The following is a 21963-nucleotide window of genomic DNA, read 5'->3' on the forward strand; positions in this document are numbered from 1 at the left end:
CTTTTGCTTTTCTTTTGAAAAACACACATTTTGCTCCCTGGAGATGGCTCATGGCAGCTCCACTGGCTGACAGAAGGAGGGCAGAATAAGACCTCCAGAGGACCTCAAACAACCGGCAATTATCAAGTAACATGATGCCCTAGTCTAGGTTTTAATCAGATTGTGCAACTACCCCAGTTAGCTGAAACTGACCCTGCAACATCATACTGTATCATTTGTGGTTAACTTCACAGGGCTCAAGATCATGAGATTGCTGCTCGTCTCTTATTCCTGCAAGATAAATACCACACTGTAGGTGCTGCACTGGAATCTTCTTCAGCACTGATAATCTGTGTAGAAATATTAATACACAAAAATGTCCTTATTTGCCATTTCTGCCAACTTTCTGCATGCTAGCACTAATCAGTCTAAGATTAGACACACTTACTCTCTTTATATGGCTGTTTCATAAGTGATCCTATATGGGAGTCTAGAATGGCTGAACTAGCTGGAATATTTTCCCATTCCCTAACCAGAACCCAGACACTTTCATGTTTGGAGCATGCCCCTTCCTGCTCTCAGCATAGCTAGGGTTCCCTTCCTCCCTCTCCAATATCTAATCCCAGCCTCTTTTCCCTACTCCAAACCATTCTCAAATAACCCCCTGAAATCCCTTCCCGTGACCTTGAACACATCTCATCTTCCTCTTCACAGCCCAGCAATAGGCCGCGGTCCCCTTCAAAGAACCCCCATAGCTCTCGTCCTCTACAAGTTTTTCTATAGTACCTCAGAGATACTTCTGCAAGGCTTTGAATGCTGCTTGCTTAAGATTTCATGAGCTTGAAGGTGCACTTCGGCATGCACAGTCCCCAAGTCTGTGCAGTCTGAATTCAGCAGCAGCCAAGGCCCAGCACGATCGACACCACACGGTGGTTAATGTGGACCAAACCTGAATTGGGAGCACTCACTACCCTACCCAAAGAGGCAGGGGCACTAGGGGGAACTGTTGCTTACCCAAGCCAAGGGTTAGGGGGTATGGGTGAGCCTCCTGCTGGTTTTAGCAGTGAAGAGGGAGCTGTTTCCCTTCCTCCTCCCTTATTTTAGCCTCAAGTGTTATTTAAGACCTAAATTAGACTAACAGATACACATCATCATCTCTGTAACAAGAAGCTGGGCCCTGTAATAAGAAGTTCAATAATAGGGGATCCTATTTGCCAAGTGATAGATAGAAGTAGTGAGGATTGCTGAGAGGTAATTAGGGCCCAAAGGAAAATTAAGGAGAGGTATTTCTGAGAGTTGCAAAAAGGTAGGAGGGAAGCTGTGGATCGACTGGGTGATCCCACAGGAGGAGGAGGAGGAGGAGGATGGAAGCCTCCCTTTGTTTAGATATGTTTCAGTTCACGGAAGCAAACAAAAGGTTGGGTGGTTATTTGTAAGTTTTAGCAACTCATTATAATCACCTTTAAATTATAACCACGCTTCATGATAGCCCAAATGCGAAGATGTTAGGTCAGGTTGAGTTAGCATACTTAGTCCACTGCAAAGTGACATAGATGCTCCTAACTTTATGGATACCAGGTCCATATTTGGAAATGTGATACATGATCTAATGAACTGCAGTTTCTCTCTACCTGTATCCTATAACAGCGTTTATCGAACTGGGGTCCGCGGACACCTGGGGGTCCCTGAGGGTACTCCAGGGTGTCCAGAGGCCCCACTGATCAACCCCTTCCCTCCTGCCCTATCTCCCAGAGGCTACTGAAGCCAAACAAGGAGATTTTAGGTGCTAAAATTTCGGCGGTGCAGTGGGGCTAAGGCAGGTCTACACATAAATCTTGGCAGCCCAGGGCTTGGACCAAGGGTCCCAGGACCCCGCAGCTAACACTGGCCGGGAATTGCGGCCAATGGGAGTTGTGGGGATGGTGCCTATGGGTAGTGTTAGCGCACAGAGACCCCCTGGCCTCCCTGCCTCGGAGCCACTGCCAGAGAGATATGCTGGTTGCTTTTGGGAGCCGCTGGCCGGAGCCCAGCCAGAGCCTGCACCCCTCACCTCCTCCTGCACCCAAACTCCCTCCCAGAGCCTGTACCCCAACCCCCTCCCATACCCGAACTCCCTCCCAGAACGAGATTTCACCCCCCTCCAGCACCCAAACTCCCTCCTAGAGCCCACATCCCTCACCCCTGCCTGCAGTCAAACTCCCTCTCAGAGCCCACACCCTGCACCCAGCCCAGAGCCCACATCAAAACTTCCTCCCAGAACGTGCACCCCTTACCCCCTCCTGCACCCAAACTCCCTCCCAGAGCCCGCACCGTGCATCCCAACCCCCTACCCCAGCCTGGTGAAAGTAAGTGAGGGTTGGGGGGAGCGAGCGAAGGAGGGAGCAGGGATGGAGTGAGCAGGGGGTGGGAAGAGGTGAGGCAAGGGTGGATCCTAGGGCTGAGCTGGGGGTCCCCAAAAATTTTTAAATCAAAATGGGGGTCCTTGGGTTGCTAAAGTTTGAGAATTATTGCCCTATTAGTAAGATTTTTCCCCCTTAAGTTTGAATATTTTACTGAAAATACAATCTATATCAGATAAAATTAGCAGTGATGAAAACTAAATCTAGAGGTAACATGGGGGGATACTTAACAAGAGCTGAAATCAGATCAGAGATGTTTCTATGCTGATTCCATTCTTCTACTTCCTCCCCACATCCCCCAAAAACATCTTTTAGCAAGTGAAAGGAATCAAGTGTGAAATCCTATTTGTCAGAACATTCGATTTTACCAAGTCTCTCCCTCAAGAGGCAAGTGGTTTGCATAGGTTTACTTAAGTATGGCTAAGACACTTAGGGAAATTTAAGCTTGGTTATACATTTTTATCAATGATTACAATGGTTAGAAAAACATGTCACAATCTATAGTGCCACCTAGTTTCCAACCAAAAAAGGGTCTACCAGGTAATGGAGGTCTACCTGCTTTCACACAACATCCATAAACACTTAGGGGGTTGGAAGAGGGAAAGAGTCCATTGCACTAAAACATACCCTTTTATTGTTCTCTTCTTCTTGTGCCTTTCTAAACTCGTGTTCTAAGGAACAGTCAATATCATTGAAGAGGCCCACTTCCTCACAGTTCTTCAGGAATCGGGTTGGTGTAGGAGTCTGGTCTGAGAACAGATATCAAAAGGATCTACAATGGATGTTTTGCAGTAAAACAAGGATAAGTAGAATACACGTTTTGAGAGAACATCTCTTTCCCAGCAGATGCACAAATATCTACCTGCTCCTTTCCCTCCCCCAGCAATCTCCCAGAATTAAAAACAAAATAAAGCCACTGAGTTTTGACATGGTATGTGAGGTGCAGGGCTAGAGTTTGGCCAAGAGTGTTTTACAAAGCGTGCAGCACTTTATTTGTAGCAGCTGTCAGTCAGCTAGATTTAAGAAATATTTTAAGGGCCAGATTCCCTGTCAGTATAGATGGACAAATGTGTACCCCTAATTTGCACAAATCACCACTGAATTTGTGCATAAAGCTCCAATAACAGTGTGCAAAGAGTTCATTAGACGTGCGTCCATGCAGACTCAATGTGTGTGTTTCGCTGCAGGGAGTGAGTGCACAGATTAGCTATGCAATTCTGTGCCTGAACTATCTGAAAATTGGCTCAAGCATGAATATTTTTGTCCTGTGGAACACACAGTAAAGTTGCAGTAACGCAGAGAAGTACTATTGAGTAAGTTGATTCCAGATTTATTTTTTTGAGGGAGAGGTTGAAATCATACCAGAAACATTATGAAAAGATTTTTGAGACATTGACCACACCAAGAAAACATGGAGAAAGTGTCAACATTTCTTGTTATTCATTTAAAATGCTGAAAGATTTATGATCAAATTCATTTAAATATTCCCAACTCCTGAAGCCGTTCTCCCCCATCTCTTGCCAGAATAATTAAGAGAGGGACTGGTTTCTCTTTAATGTTATACCCAGAAGGGGCTCAAGAAAGTAAGCAGAATGGAAAAAGCCTTCAGGCTTCTTTTCAAGATCCTGAGCTTTTTTTTTTTTTTTTGATAAGCAACTGTAAAGCGTCCTGGAAGCTTCACCTCCAGTGACAGCACTGACCACAGGTTTCTGATTCCTCTAGAGCATCGGTCTCCCCTTCTTTGTGTCTCTAGTAGTTTACACACCTCTCTCCTTCCATGCAAGTACATATACCGATAAAAAAATGCAACTCTCACTAAACATTAAAAAACAGTAATACATTGATTCAAACAGAGCCATTTAAGTACACAGGCAATACCATACCGTACCATCCTTACTTCTGCACTGCTGCTGGCGGCAGTGCTGCCTTCAGGGCTGGGCCCCTGGCCACCAGCCGCCACTCTTCACTCTGCCTTCAGAGCCGGGTGGCTGGAAAGTGGGGCTGCTGGCCGGGCACCCAACTCTGAAGTCAGCACTGTTGCCAGCAGCTTCTCACCCCGCCCTCCAAGATTAGATTCCTCAGTTTTCAGAGTAGCAGCCATGTTAGTCTGTATTCGCAAAAAGAGAAGGAGTACTTGTAGCACATTAGAGACTAACAAATTTATTTGAGCATAAGCTTTCGTGAGCTACAGCTCACTTCACCGGATGCAGCAATGAAGTGAGCTGTAGCTTATGAAAGCTTATGCTCAAATAAATTTGTTAGTCTCTAAGGTGCCACAAGTACTCCTTTTCTTTATTCCTCAGTTTGAGAACCTCTGATCTAGAATAATCCTTAGCAGCAAGGGATAGTCTAGTTTGCTGAGTGCAAAACTGGGAACCAAGAACTCCCAATTCTAAGTCAGCTCTGACACAACCTCCGTCTGTGGTCTGGGGCAGATCTTTAACCTGTCTGTCTGCTTCCTCATAAGACAAATGACACTATAACTACAGTACCATATTAACAGAAAATTGGCATGGTTTATAAAATACCAGGTCTATCTACAGAAATGTCGCAAATCAGTAAATATCACTGGTACCATCCATTCCAACTCAAAAGGGGATAAACAACTAGGGGGAAATTCATATTTGTTAAATCCAAATAGCAAAAAAAAATCCCTTTTTCTCTCCCTGCATGATTCCCAATCCAGCTCAAACTACTACTTATTTCCTTTGTATTTTTTGACCCACATTCATACAGTAACCTGCTACCATACTTGGTCATTGTCAACTCCCATATTGTTTAAAATTCAGCCCATAAAGGATGAAAACAAGTGTCACTCTCACTAATCTGCCCAGCACGCAATGGGCCAAGATTCAGACCTTCATACAGTTTTAGCTTCTATGCTAAAAAAAAATCAACATACACATGAAAAAGGAAAGAAAAACAGTCTTTGTGAATGTGTGTGCATATATTAGTTTTCACTGATAGCTACTATATTATTATCTAACAACCACCAGAGTCTGCAACATGACACTCTCAAATCATCATCTTTGAAATCTTGATATAAAGAGACAGTTTAGGGTGACCATACATCCCATTTTGGCTGGGTCATTCCCTTTTATAAGCACTGTCCTGGCCACCCCAACTTTTTTGGCAAAAGTGAGCATTTCCTTTTGCCCTTGCCAATTCAATCAGTTGGCAAGAGCAAACAGGAAAAATGCCTACTTTTGCCAAAAGTGGGGTGCAGAGAAACATTCAGGGGATGTGGTGCAGAGATGCCAGCTCCGCGCGGGGAGACAGGCAGGTCTTGAACGAGCTGTGACACCAGCCCCACGCAGGGATGGGGAGGCAGGGCCCATGCAAGGATGTGGGGGGGCCCTCAGACTAGCCCCATGTGGTGTCCCATTTTCCTTTGGGAAATATGGTCACTCTGAGCTGCTGACATCAATGGGAGTTGAGGACACCCAATGCTTCAGGATCAAACCAAAGTATTAGTGTAATCACACTGAACTCAGTGGAGTTACACAAGCATGAATCTGGCACTCCTCCTGGAAGCGCTCTAAAAGGCAGGAGGAGCAGGTTTTATATCCAAAGGGATGAACAATAACTCTAATTACTGAAAAAGGCAATTTACTTTGTTATGTAACACAAGCTGAGGAATGCCAAACCTTCCTCAACATTAAGGAGATATTCAATTTAGAATCTGTAGTAAATATATAAAATGTTTTCTTAGTTTATTCCAGGATATATTCATATTAGATAAAGTAGGTTTCATTACAATCAAATCAGCACCAGAAAGCAGGGTTTCAGAAATAAGTCAATCATGTTTTTTGGCAAATCTCATAAATAGCCATAATCTAGAATTAATGTGGGCTTACAGGTCGGCCTCTGTCACACAGTGACAGACTCAGGCTAATAGCAATAAATAAATACAGAAATAAAATTAAAATAAACAAACAGACAAAAAATACTAATTGCCCTCTTTTACAGAGCTACCTATACCTGAACCTAGAAAAAGGAGGCTGAAGAGAATGGGTACAGCTAAGATCTGGGCATGTTTCATTAAGGTACATGACTGGTCAAGAAGTTAGGCATTATTTCAATCTGTTTCATTAGGCCAGGGATTTCAGCATTGACAGCAAAGCATTTTCAAGGCACACCCAGCTGAATACAGCAAGTAGACACTGAGTAAGAGCGGCATCAAAGAATCATAGAATATCAGGGTTGGAAGGAGGTCATCTAGTCCAACCCCCTGCTCAAAGCAGAACCAACACCAACTAAATCATCCCAGCCAGGGCTTTGTCAGGCCGGGCCTTAAAAACCTCTAAGGATGGATCATCAGCATCTATTTGGAGAATAAGAGACTGAGACAAAGTATTGCATCATGTCAAAAGCATAGACGTGATCAGTAGTGATGAAGTACCAGTAATCTCAAAAAAGTGAAGGCCAGATTCTGCCATCCTTACACGGGTTGAGTGGTACATCTACTCCAATAGTAGCCCCAGGGCAATAAATGGAGAAAGGTATTACTCGGTGTGAATATGGGTGACAGGGTCTGCCCCTCTGGAAGATGTTTTGAATAATTATCCAATTATTGGGGGCAGTTCCTCAGTTGATATAAACTGTCATGAGCCCACTGGCTTCAATAGGTCTATGACAATCTATGCCAGCTGAGGACCTGCTCTTGTATGGAATTTTGTGGTCTAGAAACCAGGCTGGCAACCTCATGAGATCAAGATTTTTCACAAAGTTTCATAGTCCTCCTGGGTGTCAGTTAAACCAGACATACCTCAAGAACAGACTTCCCCAGAACACTGTGGTACTTCTGTAACCAGAAGAAGCCAGCAAGGCAGAGGTCCACAGAAACTGTGCATGCGAAGGGGGTTACCTAAGAACTAGGCTGTGAAACCCTTACACTGACAAGCAGTTACTCACAAATGTAGTCCCACTGACCTCATCGCTGCTTTAGTGAATGTTCACAACCTAGGTCTTGGACTTAAAGGTAATCAAATTTAGACATAGGATGAGAAGAATACTTAGGAAGTCCTACCTGGTGTTCAAAAGTCACATAGTTACTGCCAGAAAGGCTAAGAGTGACATCAATTTTAAGTAAAATATAAACCTCAAATTTGAGGATAATACAACCAAAGGCAAGGTCCAGCTGTCTAATCGAGCAAAGATTATGAGTCAACCTATTGTACACGAGCAGACAGATTTTCAAGAGAGCTCAGTACCCACTTTTTTGGGCTGATTTTCAAGAACTCAGCTCCCATTTCAGAACCAAATTAAATAGCCAGACTTTTTAAAAAAAATTTAAAGTAGAATTCAGTACATTGAACGAGAGTTGGGTGCTGACCACTTTTGAAAATGTGGCCCTTCTTTGATTTCATAAATGGGAGCTGAATTCTTTTGAAATTCTTTTGAAAACCCTTGCTACAACTGTGTGCACTTAGCACTTGAAAATTTGGCCCTTGGATTCTCTAGACTTATTTAAAATATATGGTGTGAAGTAATAGGAAAACTGAGGTCTTAACCAAAGTAAAAAAGAAAATCTATTATGTATTCACTATGTTTTGAAACTGCCAGAGCTGTGCCCCCCAAAAAAGGAGGATCAACCTGAATGGACTGCCTTTGAAACAGCAGCCCCAGTAAGCCCAGTGCTAGGAGGAAATGCATTGTTAGCTTGCTCTACTGAGCATTTATTTGAATTGTCTACCAGAATGTGTTTTGCAACCCCAGAACTGGCTCCTAGGATTTCATCTAGCAAGACATGAATGAAAATATTACAGCATGATGCTCATTCGGAAACAAACTGCAAAACCAAATGATGACCATAAAAAAAAAGTTTTTTTACAGAACTCCAGCTTTTTAAAGTTTATATTGACCACTAAACTATTGCAAATGTTATTCATCCATAATGTAGATATTGGACAGCACAAAGCCAAAGGCTGTAACTTGATGCTTCATCTTTCTAAAAAATTGTTTAGTCTGCTGTGCATTAATAACTGGAATTTGGCTTGTTCAGCTGTGGAGCAGCACTAAAGTTATATATTTACCCATGTTTTACTTTCACGAAATGATAACAAAGTCAGAGTAATAGGACTAGTACTGAAACTTGAGGGGCTGCCCATCACACAGGCTAAAATCGTCCTAGACCTGAGAAAATTTATTCAAAACTGAATCTGCATTTTCCGACAAAAAAAAATATCTTGTTGAAAAATTCCTGAACAGCTCATTTTTGCTGTCTTTTTTAAAATATATATATATATATATATATATTGGAGGGAGCCAATATATAAATAAAAGATTCAATATTAAAAGATTGCTCTTTTGTAAGGATTTTGTATATGTCGTATTGGGAGACAATGGAAAAGTCTAACTCCTGGCTAGCATTGAAAATACTACACCTGGCTTTGCTATAGGGCAATTGCAGCCTCAATTCTTTGAAGGGTATTGATGATAGGAACAACTTTGCCAAAAAAAAGGGAAGACAAGACAAATGTCTAAAGGGAAGGCCTGTCTCCTCCTCTCATATATCATTTCATTTTTTCTTTATGAAATCCAAGTATAAAACATCTTTAACTTTAAGGAATTTAAATTTCCCCCGGGGTTGTGCTGTGTGAAGAAACGACTACTTCTCAGTGTCTCCCAAAGAGTGGGAAAACTATCAGCCCTTCTGAAATGAGGATTGCAAAAAGGATTTTATAAAAACCCTCTTAACTTATAGGCAGGGTGACTTGCCCACAGAAATACCCAGATGATCTCTTGGTTGGGATAACACACACATATGCATATTGCTCTCTTTGTGTGCGCACATCCCTACACTTTCCCTTTTTCACCAATACCAGGACATTTTTTAACACACAAGAGCAAGTCCCTCAAGTATGATCACATGTCCATTGGGCTCATAAAGCTCTGTACTTCCACATGTAAGGTGAGTAACCATGGGCCTTGTGCACACAGTTACTGGTCTGGATGCAAATCTAGTCCCCAGTAATCTGCCATGTATCTTCCCTCAGAGATCAGCCCAAGGAAACGAGTGGAGGAATCATGCTCCAAAGGCTCTTGAGTAGTAATAGAGCCACTCCACTCAGGCTACTCCTGATGGCTGGAGCAGAGTCTATGGCCCTAGTGTGAACCTTCTAAGTTGACTGGAGAAAGGAGGTAAAGACCAGGGAACGTGTACGTTGGAAGTTCTTCTAGCCCTTCCTCTCACTCCAGCCTTCCCCAGTTGCCATACAGGCAGCTCTCACAAAGCTGAACTCTGCATTGCACTGGGAGTGTACACACACCAGTACAGTGCACTTCAAGCAGTTCCACTGCCAAAGGACACCACCACCTGCAAAAAGAGAATTTTAAAAAACGGTTTTTTTGGGGGTTTTTTTTTTTGAGAAAATGCAAATTTGTTGAAACAAACTTTTCATAGGAAAGGGTCAGTTTCGACAAATTTTTCGACTCAAAAATTTTTGAAAAAAAGTCTTGAAATTGTCAATGAAAAATTCCAGTTTTCCAGTTTGCAAAGACTTTTTGTTTAGAAATTTAAGCTAATCTTAGTTTTAAAAATATAAAGTCAAAATCCAAACAAAACATTTTGAAATTATCAACACGCAATGTTTCAATTGACCTGCACTGAAATTTTTTCAGAATTTTGGTTCACAAAAAAATGTTCAAGGTTTCAACTTTTCCTCACCCTTTAAGACAGGAAAGTTTTTCAAAATCTTGAAAACTTTTGTGGGATGAGAAAACAGTTTCCCACCTTGCTCTAATTCTATGGGCACAGCAAGCGGATATGCATTTTTGTATGTCCTACTTTTCAGTGTGTTGTGCATTTTTGCATGTCCTGACTTGAAATTTTTACCCTAAATGTTATTTTCCAGGGCAGGGGAAGACAACATTTAATTTTGGCGTTTGTCAACCTTGAATTGTTAAGTACCAAAGGCATGATTTTAAAAAACAAAACAAAAACAAAAAACCATATACACCCAAATGAAATGTTTGCAAGCAGTTGCTGACTATTTCTAATACAGATGGAGATGTACTGAAATATATAAGCTGAGTGGTATGAGAAAGAGAACAAATTACCTCTGACAAAGATCCTAGTTCATTTATATATGTCCCACAATGTATATGTATAATCACCATCTGCTTGGATTCTTATACTGCACCTATCAACATTGTAGCGGAGTGCTCACCATCTAGTTCATGCTCAAAGGCCCAGGTCAATGTTTGCTTTTTTTAATAGTCTTTTAATTTGGTTAAATATCTTGAAAATTATTAGTAACTCACAGGAGCATCTTGGGATAAATGCATTATTTCATTCTACCTCTTACAAATACATTTTCACCTACTCATATGGTGCACACCTGTGGCATTTTGGCAAGGCACCTGGTTACAGCACTTAGTTCACCCACTGAGAATGAGGAAGTGATGCCCTAAAAATTATGATCAATATGAATTGGCTGGCCTAAAGCTAATCTCTTAAAATTGTTTGCCCCCTCCTTTTGAAACATGCATCTTCCTGTAAGCGCAAAACCAAAGAAACATAATACTGATGACTAAAACAAGCATAACTGTAAGGAAAAACATATAGCAAGTCCTTGACCCATCTTTGCCATGTCTCCCCTAATACAGTCCAATGGACAAGCTCCAGACCACTTCATCACAGCAGTAGAAATGAGCATATGAGGACCTGTGAACACTTTTACTCCTCAGTGCAGCATGATTACAGAAGTACCTCTGCTAAATAATTTTTTATGGATTCACTGTGAAAAATCCAGTGGAGTAGACTAATAGATAAATAATTTACACTACAGAAAATATGTAAGAAGAATATGTGAAGAACTCTTTAGAGACTTGCCCCACCATTGTTTCCAAAGTCCTCTTCCACTACTAGGGATTTTTTCTGCTTGTTTGTTTTTTGAAGTTTTCTTAAGCGCACACATAACTCAGAGTTACAGTTTAAAATGGGGATTCCTGAATCCACAAAAAAAAAAATCTGGGACTGTTGCATATCCATTCAATTGTCACATTGATGTACCTACAATGAACATATCTGGATGGAATTTATGCAGGCAACAGATGTGCTTCTGTTTTTAGCACAACTGAGTACAACTTACTCAGAAGGAGCCCACTTTAGAAAATCTGTCTCCATGAGTAGTTAATATGTCAAATAAAGTGTATAAACCCTAACTGGGCATCATCATTTAGCACATTTTATTTTTATATTTATATTTTGGAATCTTAAAATGGTAAAAAAAACAAAGTTTTTAAAGGTTCTATGGATATACTCTTAGGAATATGCTTAATGTCTTCAAAATATACCCTATAAAAATGATAAAGGGGGAAGCAAAAGGGAAGGAAGCAGAAACTACAATCAACATGCAATGCTAGCAAGCCACCAGTGTATGTATGGTCATGAACATACACACCCCTGTGTGAAAACTTCAGAACCAGCTCAAGACTACGGGAATGGGAGGATAATCCTGTACCTAGTAATGTTTTTATCCCAAGGGGCACTTTAGCTATTGTCACTGTTTTAGCTTTTTTCAACTGGCTGATTTATAGCTATTGAAGTACGTCAGTGTCTTTAAAAGGTGACTATTATAAGTGGCATAAAACAGGTGCTGAGGTGAGCTTGTCATAAATTAAAATAGTGACTCCTGGAGGAACTTCACAGATGTACTTCAGTAACCTTTTTGTTGCAGACTTCTGTAAAGCCACTCTTAAGTGTGTATATTTCACTAGAATGTTTATAAATGGAGGCAGCACTGGAGCAGCCTTTTAGCCCATTGACCTGATATATAATATAGGCAAAACCAATGTGGCTAAGGTTCAACAAGCTCTCTCTCACGCTCCCTCTCTCTTATACCAATCCTCAAACAAGTCAAACAAATACCAGTTACCACCTTGTCCAGAGGTGTACCACATAATTTTGTTCCATCTCTACTTGTTATTTGATTGGAATACTTTTGAAATTAACCTCTTGGGGGTATTTTGGCAATAGCCTTCCAGTAGGAGTCACAATATCAACATCAAAATAAGTACCTCGCTTGTCTCTTACATTCCATGTCTTCTTACCTGATAATATGTTATCTGTTTTTATTGAAGGAAACTTCAAAGTCATTTCGTGTTTGTGCCTGTGAATCATCAGATGATCCTCTGTTGGAAAACGCTGTCAGGCAAACACAGAGAGAGGAAGAAAGAAGTATTTAGTTCTCTAATAAATTTTTGGCAATGGACAGGATTTAAAAAAAAAATTCATCCAGCCATCCAAATGACAAAGGAACAGCCAAAAACAATTCTAAAATGCAAGTAAGCATAAGTAAGAACTATCTTTGTACTTTATGTGTGAGAGCAAATTTGCTGTAGTGATCTCCTGGACAACACCCAAGTAAAAGGGTTAAAATGCAGATGACCTATCTAGTCATATACCCAAAATACACCCCAGTAGCAAAATTCAGATTGGTTACCCATGCTGCCAGCTTATCCATGCTTAAGAAAATAAAAAAAGATAATCAAAACAGCCAGCCTTCCCCTACCCAAAGGTGCCCAGGTATCGTGCATTTTTGTTTCCATAAGATTCATGTCTGCAACAGATCAACTTGGTTCTAATCAGACCTGATTTATTCCAGCCACTATACAGTGGTACTTGATTTCTACTGGGTATTTATAACCAGGAAGATATATTAAACTAATTTCCTTTTCTTTGCCCAGAGGACAAGAGGGAAGGACTATGTGTTGTAAGAAACCTTACACAATATACTAATGGGTATATTTACACTTATAATCCTGATAACAGAATTATAAATGTCAACTGTTTCTTTAAATAATAATAATAAAACAAAAAAAACTTGAGCAAACATTTAATAATTATAAAAAAAAATCTGGGTACATTGTGGTCTAAATGGTGCCTGCTAAAAAACTTATAAAAGTGAAAGAGCAAGCGGACATGACCTTACTAGGCAGAGAGCAGAAAATTGGGGCAGCCTGTGGATTAAATAATCCAAGGTCAACATGTAAGTGAAAGAATCTGGAAAAACATTTTTGCACATATTGGACAAATTTAATATTTTTGCTACTAGTTATGGTAATTCTTTGCTTTAACAGGGCTAGTCAAAGAGTAGCAAAGGTGGCTAAGATATGTCTGGATAGCTTTGTAAAGAGCAGCATTTAAAGCAGCAGGTCCCTAGAAGACAGACAGAAATTGGCAGTAGTAAAATGGAGATGATTCAGTGCCAACCCAGACTAAGTACCTCTGCTCGTGGCTATGGTATGTTATAAACAGATATCTATATCTATATATATATATAACGGTCCAAGAAAGGGGAGGGGGGTTAAGTCCTTTTCCTCACTGTGAAATCCTGGTTCAGTGTTTACTCATCTGGAAGAAGTAAAAGCACTAAAAATTTACATTGAGAACAAATGGAATGTGGGAAAGACTCTCCACGCTAATGTTGTGAGCAGAAACACATTGTTGAAATGAATTCTCCACCATGGAATGCTATGCTTCTGTCTTCACTGTGCAAATCAGCAGGGCCTAAAGAAGGCCTGGTGAGGTTGGGGGAAGAAGCCATTGCTTTAATCCAGACTTGCGTCTTTTCTGTGAGAACAATGGTAACTCATTCTTCGAATTGATGAACTGGTTGATGGAGAAGGAAGCCCCTAAACCTCTTAACTAGTTTGCAATACTATGGTATGCAACTGATATTTTATACTAAACAGAAGATGCACTATAATTTAAAGGTGAACATAAAAGATTTTTTTCATTAAATAAACAATAAATAGACTATTTGATTTCCTTCTTCTTTCACTGTCCAGTGGCAGTGGAAGCCAAATTGACCATTGCCATAAGTGGGCTCAATTCCATTGATTTCAATGAAAGGTCAGTCCGCTAATGCTTCCTGTGAACTTGGCCCAGACACTTAAAAAGATTAAATTAAATTTTACTAAAGAGCTTGGAGATATTTTAAAACTAATCTCTTGGAGGTAGGGCTTCTAGTGAAGGCTCAGCTGCGTACACACAGACTTAGAACTACAAATGCACACACTCCTCATTTAGGGACTGATCCACAAATCAACAGAAGTCATTAATAAGACTCTTATTAACTTAAATGGTGGAGTAAGTTACATGCCAACACATGAATTCAAGATTTCCACATTTCTACTGCAGCTGTGGATAAAATTACCAGCATCTAAAACTCTAATAATAACATACTCTGCACTTCTATAGCTCACATCAGAAGAGCACAAAGGGTTTTACAAACATTAAGGACTGAAGACTCAACACCCTCAGCAAAGTAGGGCAGTATTATCCTCCTTTACAGACAGGGAAACTGAGGTAGGGGAAGTAAAATGACTTACCCAAGGTCACACAGCAGGTCTATGATAGCACCTGAAAGGAAGCCCATATCTTATTACTCCTAGTTGTGTACTCTAGTCACTAGACTAAGCTAGTATGGGGAATGCAAGGGATGGAAGTTCCTAAATTGCTTTAAGGATTAATGACGTTGTTATCAATTACCAATTGTGTTGAAGAAACACTGAATTCTAAACTCAGTTCTTAGTGGGTAAAATGCCTATCAATTCACTTATAATGAGGAAAAGATCAAACATGTAATGTTACGAGCCAGATTATGTCCTCAGATGCATAGGTAGGGCTGCCATTCAAGTCAGCTGGAATCGCATGTGTACAACATGGGTCAGAATTTGGCTATGAATTGCATTTTAAATGAAGCATATTTAATATGAAGATGTCCTATAAGATAATAAGCATTAGCCATGGAAATGGCAATAAATACACACACAAATAAAACTTACTGGTTTATACAAATGTGTAAGAAGCAAGGGCAAATATTACAAGAGCTATAACCATACTAAGCCACTACGTTCCCTTCCTGTGCTGTTTACCACTTGAACAATTAAAGGAGTGTGCAGTGTTGCTTAAAATATTTTGGGGGGCAAGAAAGGCTTGAAAAAACATTTAGCGACACACACGTGAATAGCTGTTTCTTTGCTTTCATTATTCTCTAATAATATCTTTGTGGAAAAAGAGAAGGTTTTGGAAAACATCATTATTAGGCGTGTGTTAATATATCAGGAGGCATTATACAAGTCAGAGCTAGCGCTGAGGACTCCGTTAATATTGCCGCTGACTCCACTCACCTGTGAGCAGCCTGGGGCACTGCAGACAAAAGGCCTCTCCTGCTCCAAGTTCATCTTTGATTCCTCATAAATCTACATGTTAAAAGGTGAGGGGGAAAAAAGGGAACCCATAAATATATGCACCCTAAACTTCAGGAAACATGCAAAATAGAAGCATTTTTAAAGTTAAAAAAATTAATTTCAAAACTCCCTAAATTGACAAGAAAAAATTCATCATAATTTCAGGGTCCTAACTTACTAATGTTCATCAGGCTCCCTACAGTCTAAGTTCTTATTGCTCTTTCCTGGGGATATATTTACTCTGAAGGAAGAAAAAAGCCATTAGGCTGTTACAACAGAAATCCTGCCTAGGGAAAAAAACACATGTTCAGTGTTATTATTAGATAAGACCATGTCTGCTCAGAAAGATCCTGAAATGAAGGGTTTTTACTTTTCCTCCTTCAGTTCCTGACTGAACAACATTTAAACCAGACTAACTGAAATTCTTGTAACTGAAGAGACTACATTGTGAGTAGAGAATTGTTTTAGGTAACATATTTAGCACATAGTATTATATATGCAGTCCTGCCAGATCCTAAGGATCATCAGACTTGAAATCTAGCAGAGAGCAGAACTGTAATGTCCCCAAAAGCCAGTGCAGTCCAGTATTTTAACTGTGGACCAGACCTTGGGAGAGAGCTGTTGGGTTAGAGAATGAGAAAAGAACAATAAAAAAAAGTGAGGAAATAAACATTTGCCTCTCCATATAGTATGCAACTCTCAGCGTGCAATATTACAGCTGAATTTGGGTCAGTACTCAAGCCGTGCTTCTGACTGATTGGGACTAAATTATTTTATAAAGACTTTTTTTCTCTAAGTGGCCAATCAACACACTCATTTGAACCTACTATTTCTACGAGTAATATCTAGGATTGTAATAAATTAACTACATTAGAGAACAAAACACTTTTTTCAGTTTGCTTGCACTGGACAGCATTTTGAGTGTATTCAGGTTCACTCTATCCCTGCTTAGCCAGTAATTTTCTCTGTTTGTGTGAGTCTTTCACCCAACCAAAGCAGGGAGAAAGACATTTTAATAAGTAGGAAAACTTGATTATAAAAGTCCCCAAAATTGGCAGATGGCCTCCTGGACAGGTGTTGAACCATAAACTACTTGAACCCATTTTTAAGAAAAAACAGAGCAGACTTCAAGTTGATTGTGTCCTTTACCATTATGATAGCATAAACAGGAATCTATAATGATACAACAAAATTGTACAGATGCTAATTTTCCAAGCAGCATTATTTCCTTAGAAGTTCTGAGAGTATCCTGCAAAACTGTAAATATCCTGTAAACAGTTTGCATTCTTACCTTGAATATCAGCCCTAACCTGTACCTATAAGCACTTGTTCTCCATTATCATATTTACTACAGCAGTGAAAATTCCAGATGATTGGATTTCTAACATATCCCATCTTTTTCTTTTTTTAAATGAATTTTGTGCTGCTAAAAAGGTGCTGGTTTGATTGCCAGGGAGACATACTTCCTGTTTACCAGGTGAGGTATCACATACCAGACAGCAGCATGAGCTTCCCCATGATGTCCTGTCTGTGTGCTTTAACCCTAACCCAGACAGACAATTTCTATGGGTGAGGAGTCAGTTGCCATTTCCATTAAGCCCTTGACTTCTCTGCCAAGGCTGCCAATAAAGGTGACAATCAGTGCCATTTGCTTTTTGTGAGGGGGACAACTGTGCCCTAAAACTGGGCTGAGATCAGCAACTTATTTCACTGAATGGCCAGCAAAAGTTAATACATTTTAGACCAGAGTTAGGACACATCTACACACAAACTGGAACTAAATAAATAACAGAAATAACTAAACTGGGTTGTAATTCACACTCTTAGTTATTTTGATATAAATCTGTGTGTGGACATTCCTATTTCAGATTATGAATGCCCTATTTTGATTTAACTAAAATCAATTTTAAATTAAATTGAAATAAGAAATAGTGACCATATACAGATTTGTACTGACATAACTGAAGTTGCCAGGTGTGAACTACAACCAATTTTAGTTATGTCCGTTCCAGTTTGTGAGTAGACAGGCCCTTTAGATTTGATCCAATAACCAAGAGATGGAAGGAGTCAGAGGATTTTTGTACTGTCCCATCTTAAAGCAATGAAGCAATAGAGAAAACTGGCTGATAAAAAAAATTGCTCTGGTAAATTCATTTTAAAACTCCACCTTTCTTTGACATTGGAATGTTGCCTTTTTTCTAAAGTGCTTTTAAATAGAACTCGAGAAAGACTTTTTCACAGTGAAAAACTATGTGTGGATAAAGAAAGACTTTATCTGATATCTCAATTACTTCTGCAACTGAAGCAATACCAAACACTCCAGCTACCCCTTTCCCCCATCCTCAGGATAAACAGACAACTAACTGCACTTTCAATGGGAGAAAAATGGATGATGCTTAGTGAAAAGGAAACAGAGTGAAATAATTTTGATCCCAAGTGTACAAGTGAGTTTAAAAATCCTACCGCCCATTCTTATTGCATTTCCTTCTCTAATTGAATGTTATTTTTGTAAGGTATAAGGCCATTTTTTTCAAAGCTGGATGCCAAAACTTAAATACCTAAATCCATAATTAGTCACTTAGATGATTATTAAACAATTGTAAATATTATTTAGATACCTAAATATGGATATAGGCACCTAAATATAGACAGGTATCCCACAGGAAAATGTGCTCTTTGTCTTTTTTCGCCACACCTCTCAAAAATGTCAGATTCATTGTCTAATTATTTATGATAAATGTATAAATAATTGCAAGTCTCCTATGCAAATCACACTTCACAGAGAATTTTATGATTACTACAAAACAAATAAAATTATAAAGTATATGCTCATTAATCAGTTGCACACGTATTTTTACAATTATCCATAATTCAGTATGGAAAAAAAATACATGCCCAGTAGAATATTATATGAAGTGTAGTTGTAGCTGTGTTGGTCCTGGGATATTAGAGAGACAAGGTGGGTGAGGTAATATCTTTTATTGGACCAACTTCCGTGGGTGAGAGAGAGAAATCCAATAAAAGATATTACTTGTCTCTGTAGAATATTGTCCAGCATACCTTGCCCTGAAAAAATGTGCTATCAAGTACCACAAACTTCTAGAGTCAAATTACACTATGCAGAGTAGTTATCTGCATGTGTGATGATATTAAAACTGAAGAACACCACCACCTCTCAATAGCAGTATTTTTTTCCAGTTGTTCTTTGGACAACTTATATGAAGTCCTTGTCAAGATGTGGGTGTAGGTCGCACATGCCCCAGTTCAGAATAGTGACAGCTGCATATACCTATAGCATATGGTTCATAGTGTAAGGTTCATGCATGTGCATCACAACATAATGTAATTCAATTGTTTTACAAATGTGTGCAGGTGCACCAGCATGCATGAGAAAATAACCCACCAAGGGCTGCTGCATCTAATAAAAATCATATTAACACCTCCATCTAAATTAACCTTTAATGCCTTTAAAACTCAAATTACATTTACAGTGGATTTTCTATAGAATTTCAAGTGACAACCGCACCGCCACCAAATTAATTCATACAATGAACATCAAATGAATCCAGAACGATTGGTTAAAAAGTTACTTAGGTCTGAATTCTGGGCTTCTGTTGTTATCAATTCCTCAGTATATGGCAGCTACAGAACTGCAAACAGGAATTATTAATATAAGTAAGCACTTAAAGTGATATTGATATGTCAGGATCAGTTCTGATATCATTAACATGGGTTTGAATGCATTATGTATCTGAAAAGGGGGTTGGATTTTAATAGCGATGTTAACAACATCTGTCAGCATTTATTACCCTATTGTGACTATGTAAAGAGTCTTATTGGCAGGATACATATGTGAGGAAATCTGCTATATTGTTGTAGCCTGCCATTCCCTGGAAATATCATTCTGCCTAGGAAAAGCTGAGGTAGTCAAATGAAAAGATTGAAGGACAGAAGCATGCAAGGGCTTCAGCTGCCAATGCTATACATAGGAGAAACAAAGTTGTGTGTCAAAAAGGGGGTTTGCTTTGTTTTTCAAGTTTTACATTATGCACTAGCAAACATGTTTTAGAATAATGAATAAAACTGAAGCACATAGAACAAACAAAAGAAAAGAAACCACCCTCAAAATAAAGCAAAACTTCAACTCCTCTCAGCAGCATCCTCTTCTAAGTTGGACTAAAAGTCTTCTCAACAAGGCTGCACAGAGCTTTAGCATCATCACTTCTACAATTAGAAAAACACTTCAAGAAATTCACAACAGGAAAGTTTACTCTCTTTTCTCTCTCACTTTAAAAATAAATAAATGAATAAATAAATAAATCAGCAGTATTCTTATTGCTTTAACTGCTAAAAGCATCAAGCAGGCTTGTTTCCTGTTTCAGTGTTATTCTTGAAGCGGGCTACAGTCAGAATCTGATTTTCATTGGGCCATTATTATTTGCAGCTGTGTGACCTTTTTAACCATTTTAAAAGTGACTTTTCAGCCTTCAACCACAGACTGACTGAACATTGCAACGTTTTCAACCCTGTGATTAACAATGAAAAAGGATAGATCATGTGCTGCACTGAGGATAGGTCAAGGCCCAAAATCTACAGACACTTACTCAGGCGAATAATTATACTCATGGAAACAGTCCCTATAACTGACTTGATGCTAGTGCAGGTGAAGGAGGATAGGGTGGATACAGACTGCTGTTCCCAGCATAGGACCCAATCCTGAAAGTATTTATGAGTGTAGTGCTTACTACTCTAATAGCTGGATGGCAATGGGATTTCACAATGACAGCACAAGGGTGCCATGGAGATCTGTGGCAGTACTCAGGATAGTAAGCACTAAATTTGGTACTAATTGTTCGCAGTGTCATGCCCACAATGTAGAGTACTAGAGGAGGCTGGGGGTTATGCAATATGGAATTAGATTAAACCTTGAAAAGAAAAAGAAAAAAACCCACACCAGTACAAAAAGGCAATCTCCAGACAATCTAGAATTTTAAAGTGGACAGAACAGCCCCAGCTGGCAATACTAGTGACCAATCCTCATAGTGCTATTACAAATTGTTATTTTTGGAAATATAGTGCGCACAGGGTTAATGACCAACTTTGTTACCAATTTCTCCCTGCCTGAATAAACCCAACCGCCAATTTTCAGGATCGCTGCAATGAAATGGAGTATGGTGTTTTTCCTTCTCACAGACTGTTCAGCCCAAGTGCTTGATTTCTAACACTAGCATCATGCTTTCCTCATACACGACTTATTATTACAGCACTGGCCACATGGGCTGCTACAGTGAAGGGTCTGTCAGCATTTCCAGTAGAAACCCCCCGTTTTCAGGATTAAAGCATTCCCAAACAGTTCTGGATGCTGGAAAGTAATCTATATCTGGAGTCCCCAGGTAGATCTTGATGTGATAGAGTACAAGGGCTCAAATCCTCAATACTACTTTCATGGTTTTTCTGTGATTATATTTATATGACATTTGTATATGGGGGGAAAAAAACACTCCCACTCCAGTCGAATGCATCTTCTGTGTGGCAGGAAAGGTGTGCAAATAGCACTCAGCCACTGACACCTGTGAAGTGTTTGGCCAATTGAATACTTCAGTGTGAATTCCAAATGAAGTGCGCAAGGATTCCCATTTCTGTGACTACAAAAGGCTTCTAAATGCTTCAGATTTAGTGCAGTCAGTTCATTTGCTGTCATCCTGGACAAAATATAATGCAGGGCATACAGCACTTTACAGCAGTCCTGCATTTTTGCCCTGTCTGTTCCAGGTCCACCTGTCTGTCCCATGTCAACTGGGATAGAAGAGAAACAGAATTTTTGCTGCTACCTATGCTTTTGGCTACTAGGGGCCACTGTTCCTGCTACTTATGAAAAAAAGCAGATGTCTCACTCTCTCTAGCATTTCTTCAAGTTTTACTCCATGCTGTGGCTTTAGAGGATGAAGAAGAGAACTGGAGAAACCCAGACAGGGAAGGCGACAAAGGCAGGGGAACTCCAAAGAGGAGTGGGGAGGAAGAGTGTAACACCCCCCACCCCGAAGAAAAGGGAAAAACATGCTACAGGAAGCAGCAGATCTACTGGCTGCCTCCAGTCACAGCATGCCACTATGTTTCATCCCACCCAGGAAGATAATATTAGGCAGGGGGGAAACTAGGCCATGTTTAGATGAGCAGTGATTGAGTATGGGAGGGTTTCAGGCACTGTTCCCTCTAAGCTGTGTGCATGTGCACACAGACCCTAAACCCCGCACACATGGCGAAGCACCGTGCACACAAAAATTTGCACAGAAGAATTTTTTTGCACACACGGCCTGTCAAAAATTAGAGGGAACATTGGTCTCAGGGGCTGGTGGCAGCCTTCAAAAGTTCATAGATACTTAGA

At 39.8% G+C, this 21963-nt stretch overlaps 1 protein-coding gene across 3 annotated transcripts in view; it reads right to left on the reverse strand.

Annotated features, from left to right (window-relative positions):
* The window catches only part of CREB5 (cAMP responsive element binding protein 5), a 355572-nt gene that overhangs the window by 284031 nt on the left and 49578 nt on the right, over positions 1 to 21963 (reverse strand). For 2 of the 3 annotated variants that reach the window (XM_073333614.1, XM_073333612.1), the window contains exons 2-4: positions 15519 to 15590; positions 12435 to 12528; positions 3006 to 3127 (exon numbers count right to left, since the gene is read on the reverse strand). The exons of the other annotated variant lie outside the window; for it this stretch is intronic. In XM_073333614.1, the coding sequence (XP_073189715.1) occupies positions 3006 to 3127; positions 12435 to 12528; positions 15519 to 15572 (270 nt within the window). In that variant the 5' untranslated portion in view covers positions 15573 to 15590. The remainder of the gene's footprint in view (positions 1 to 3005; positions 3128 to 12434; positions 12529 to 15518; positions 15591 to 21963) is intronic. 3 annotated transcript variants of the gene reach the window in all.

Source organism: Lepidochelys kempii, chromosome 2 (genome assembly GCF_965140265.1).
Source record: "Lepidochelys kempii isolate rLepKem1 chromosome 2, rLepKem1.hap2, whole genome shotgun sequence".
In the NCBI taxonomy this organism is placed as follows: Eukaryota; Metazoa; Chordata; order Testudines; family Cheloniidae; genus Lepidochelys; species Lepidochelys kempii.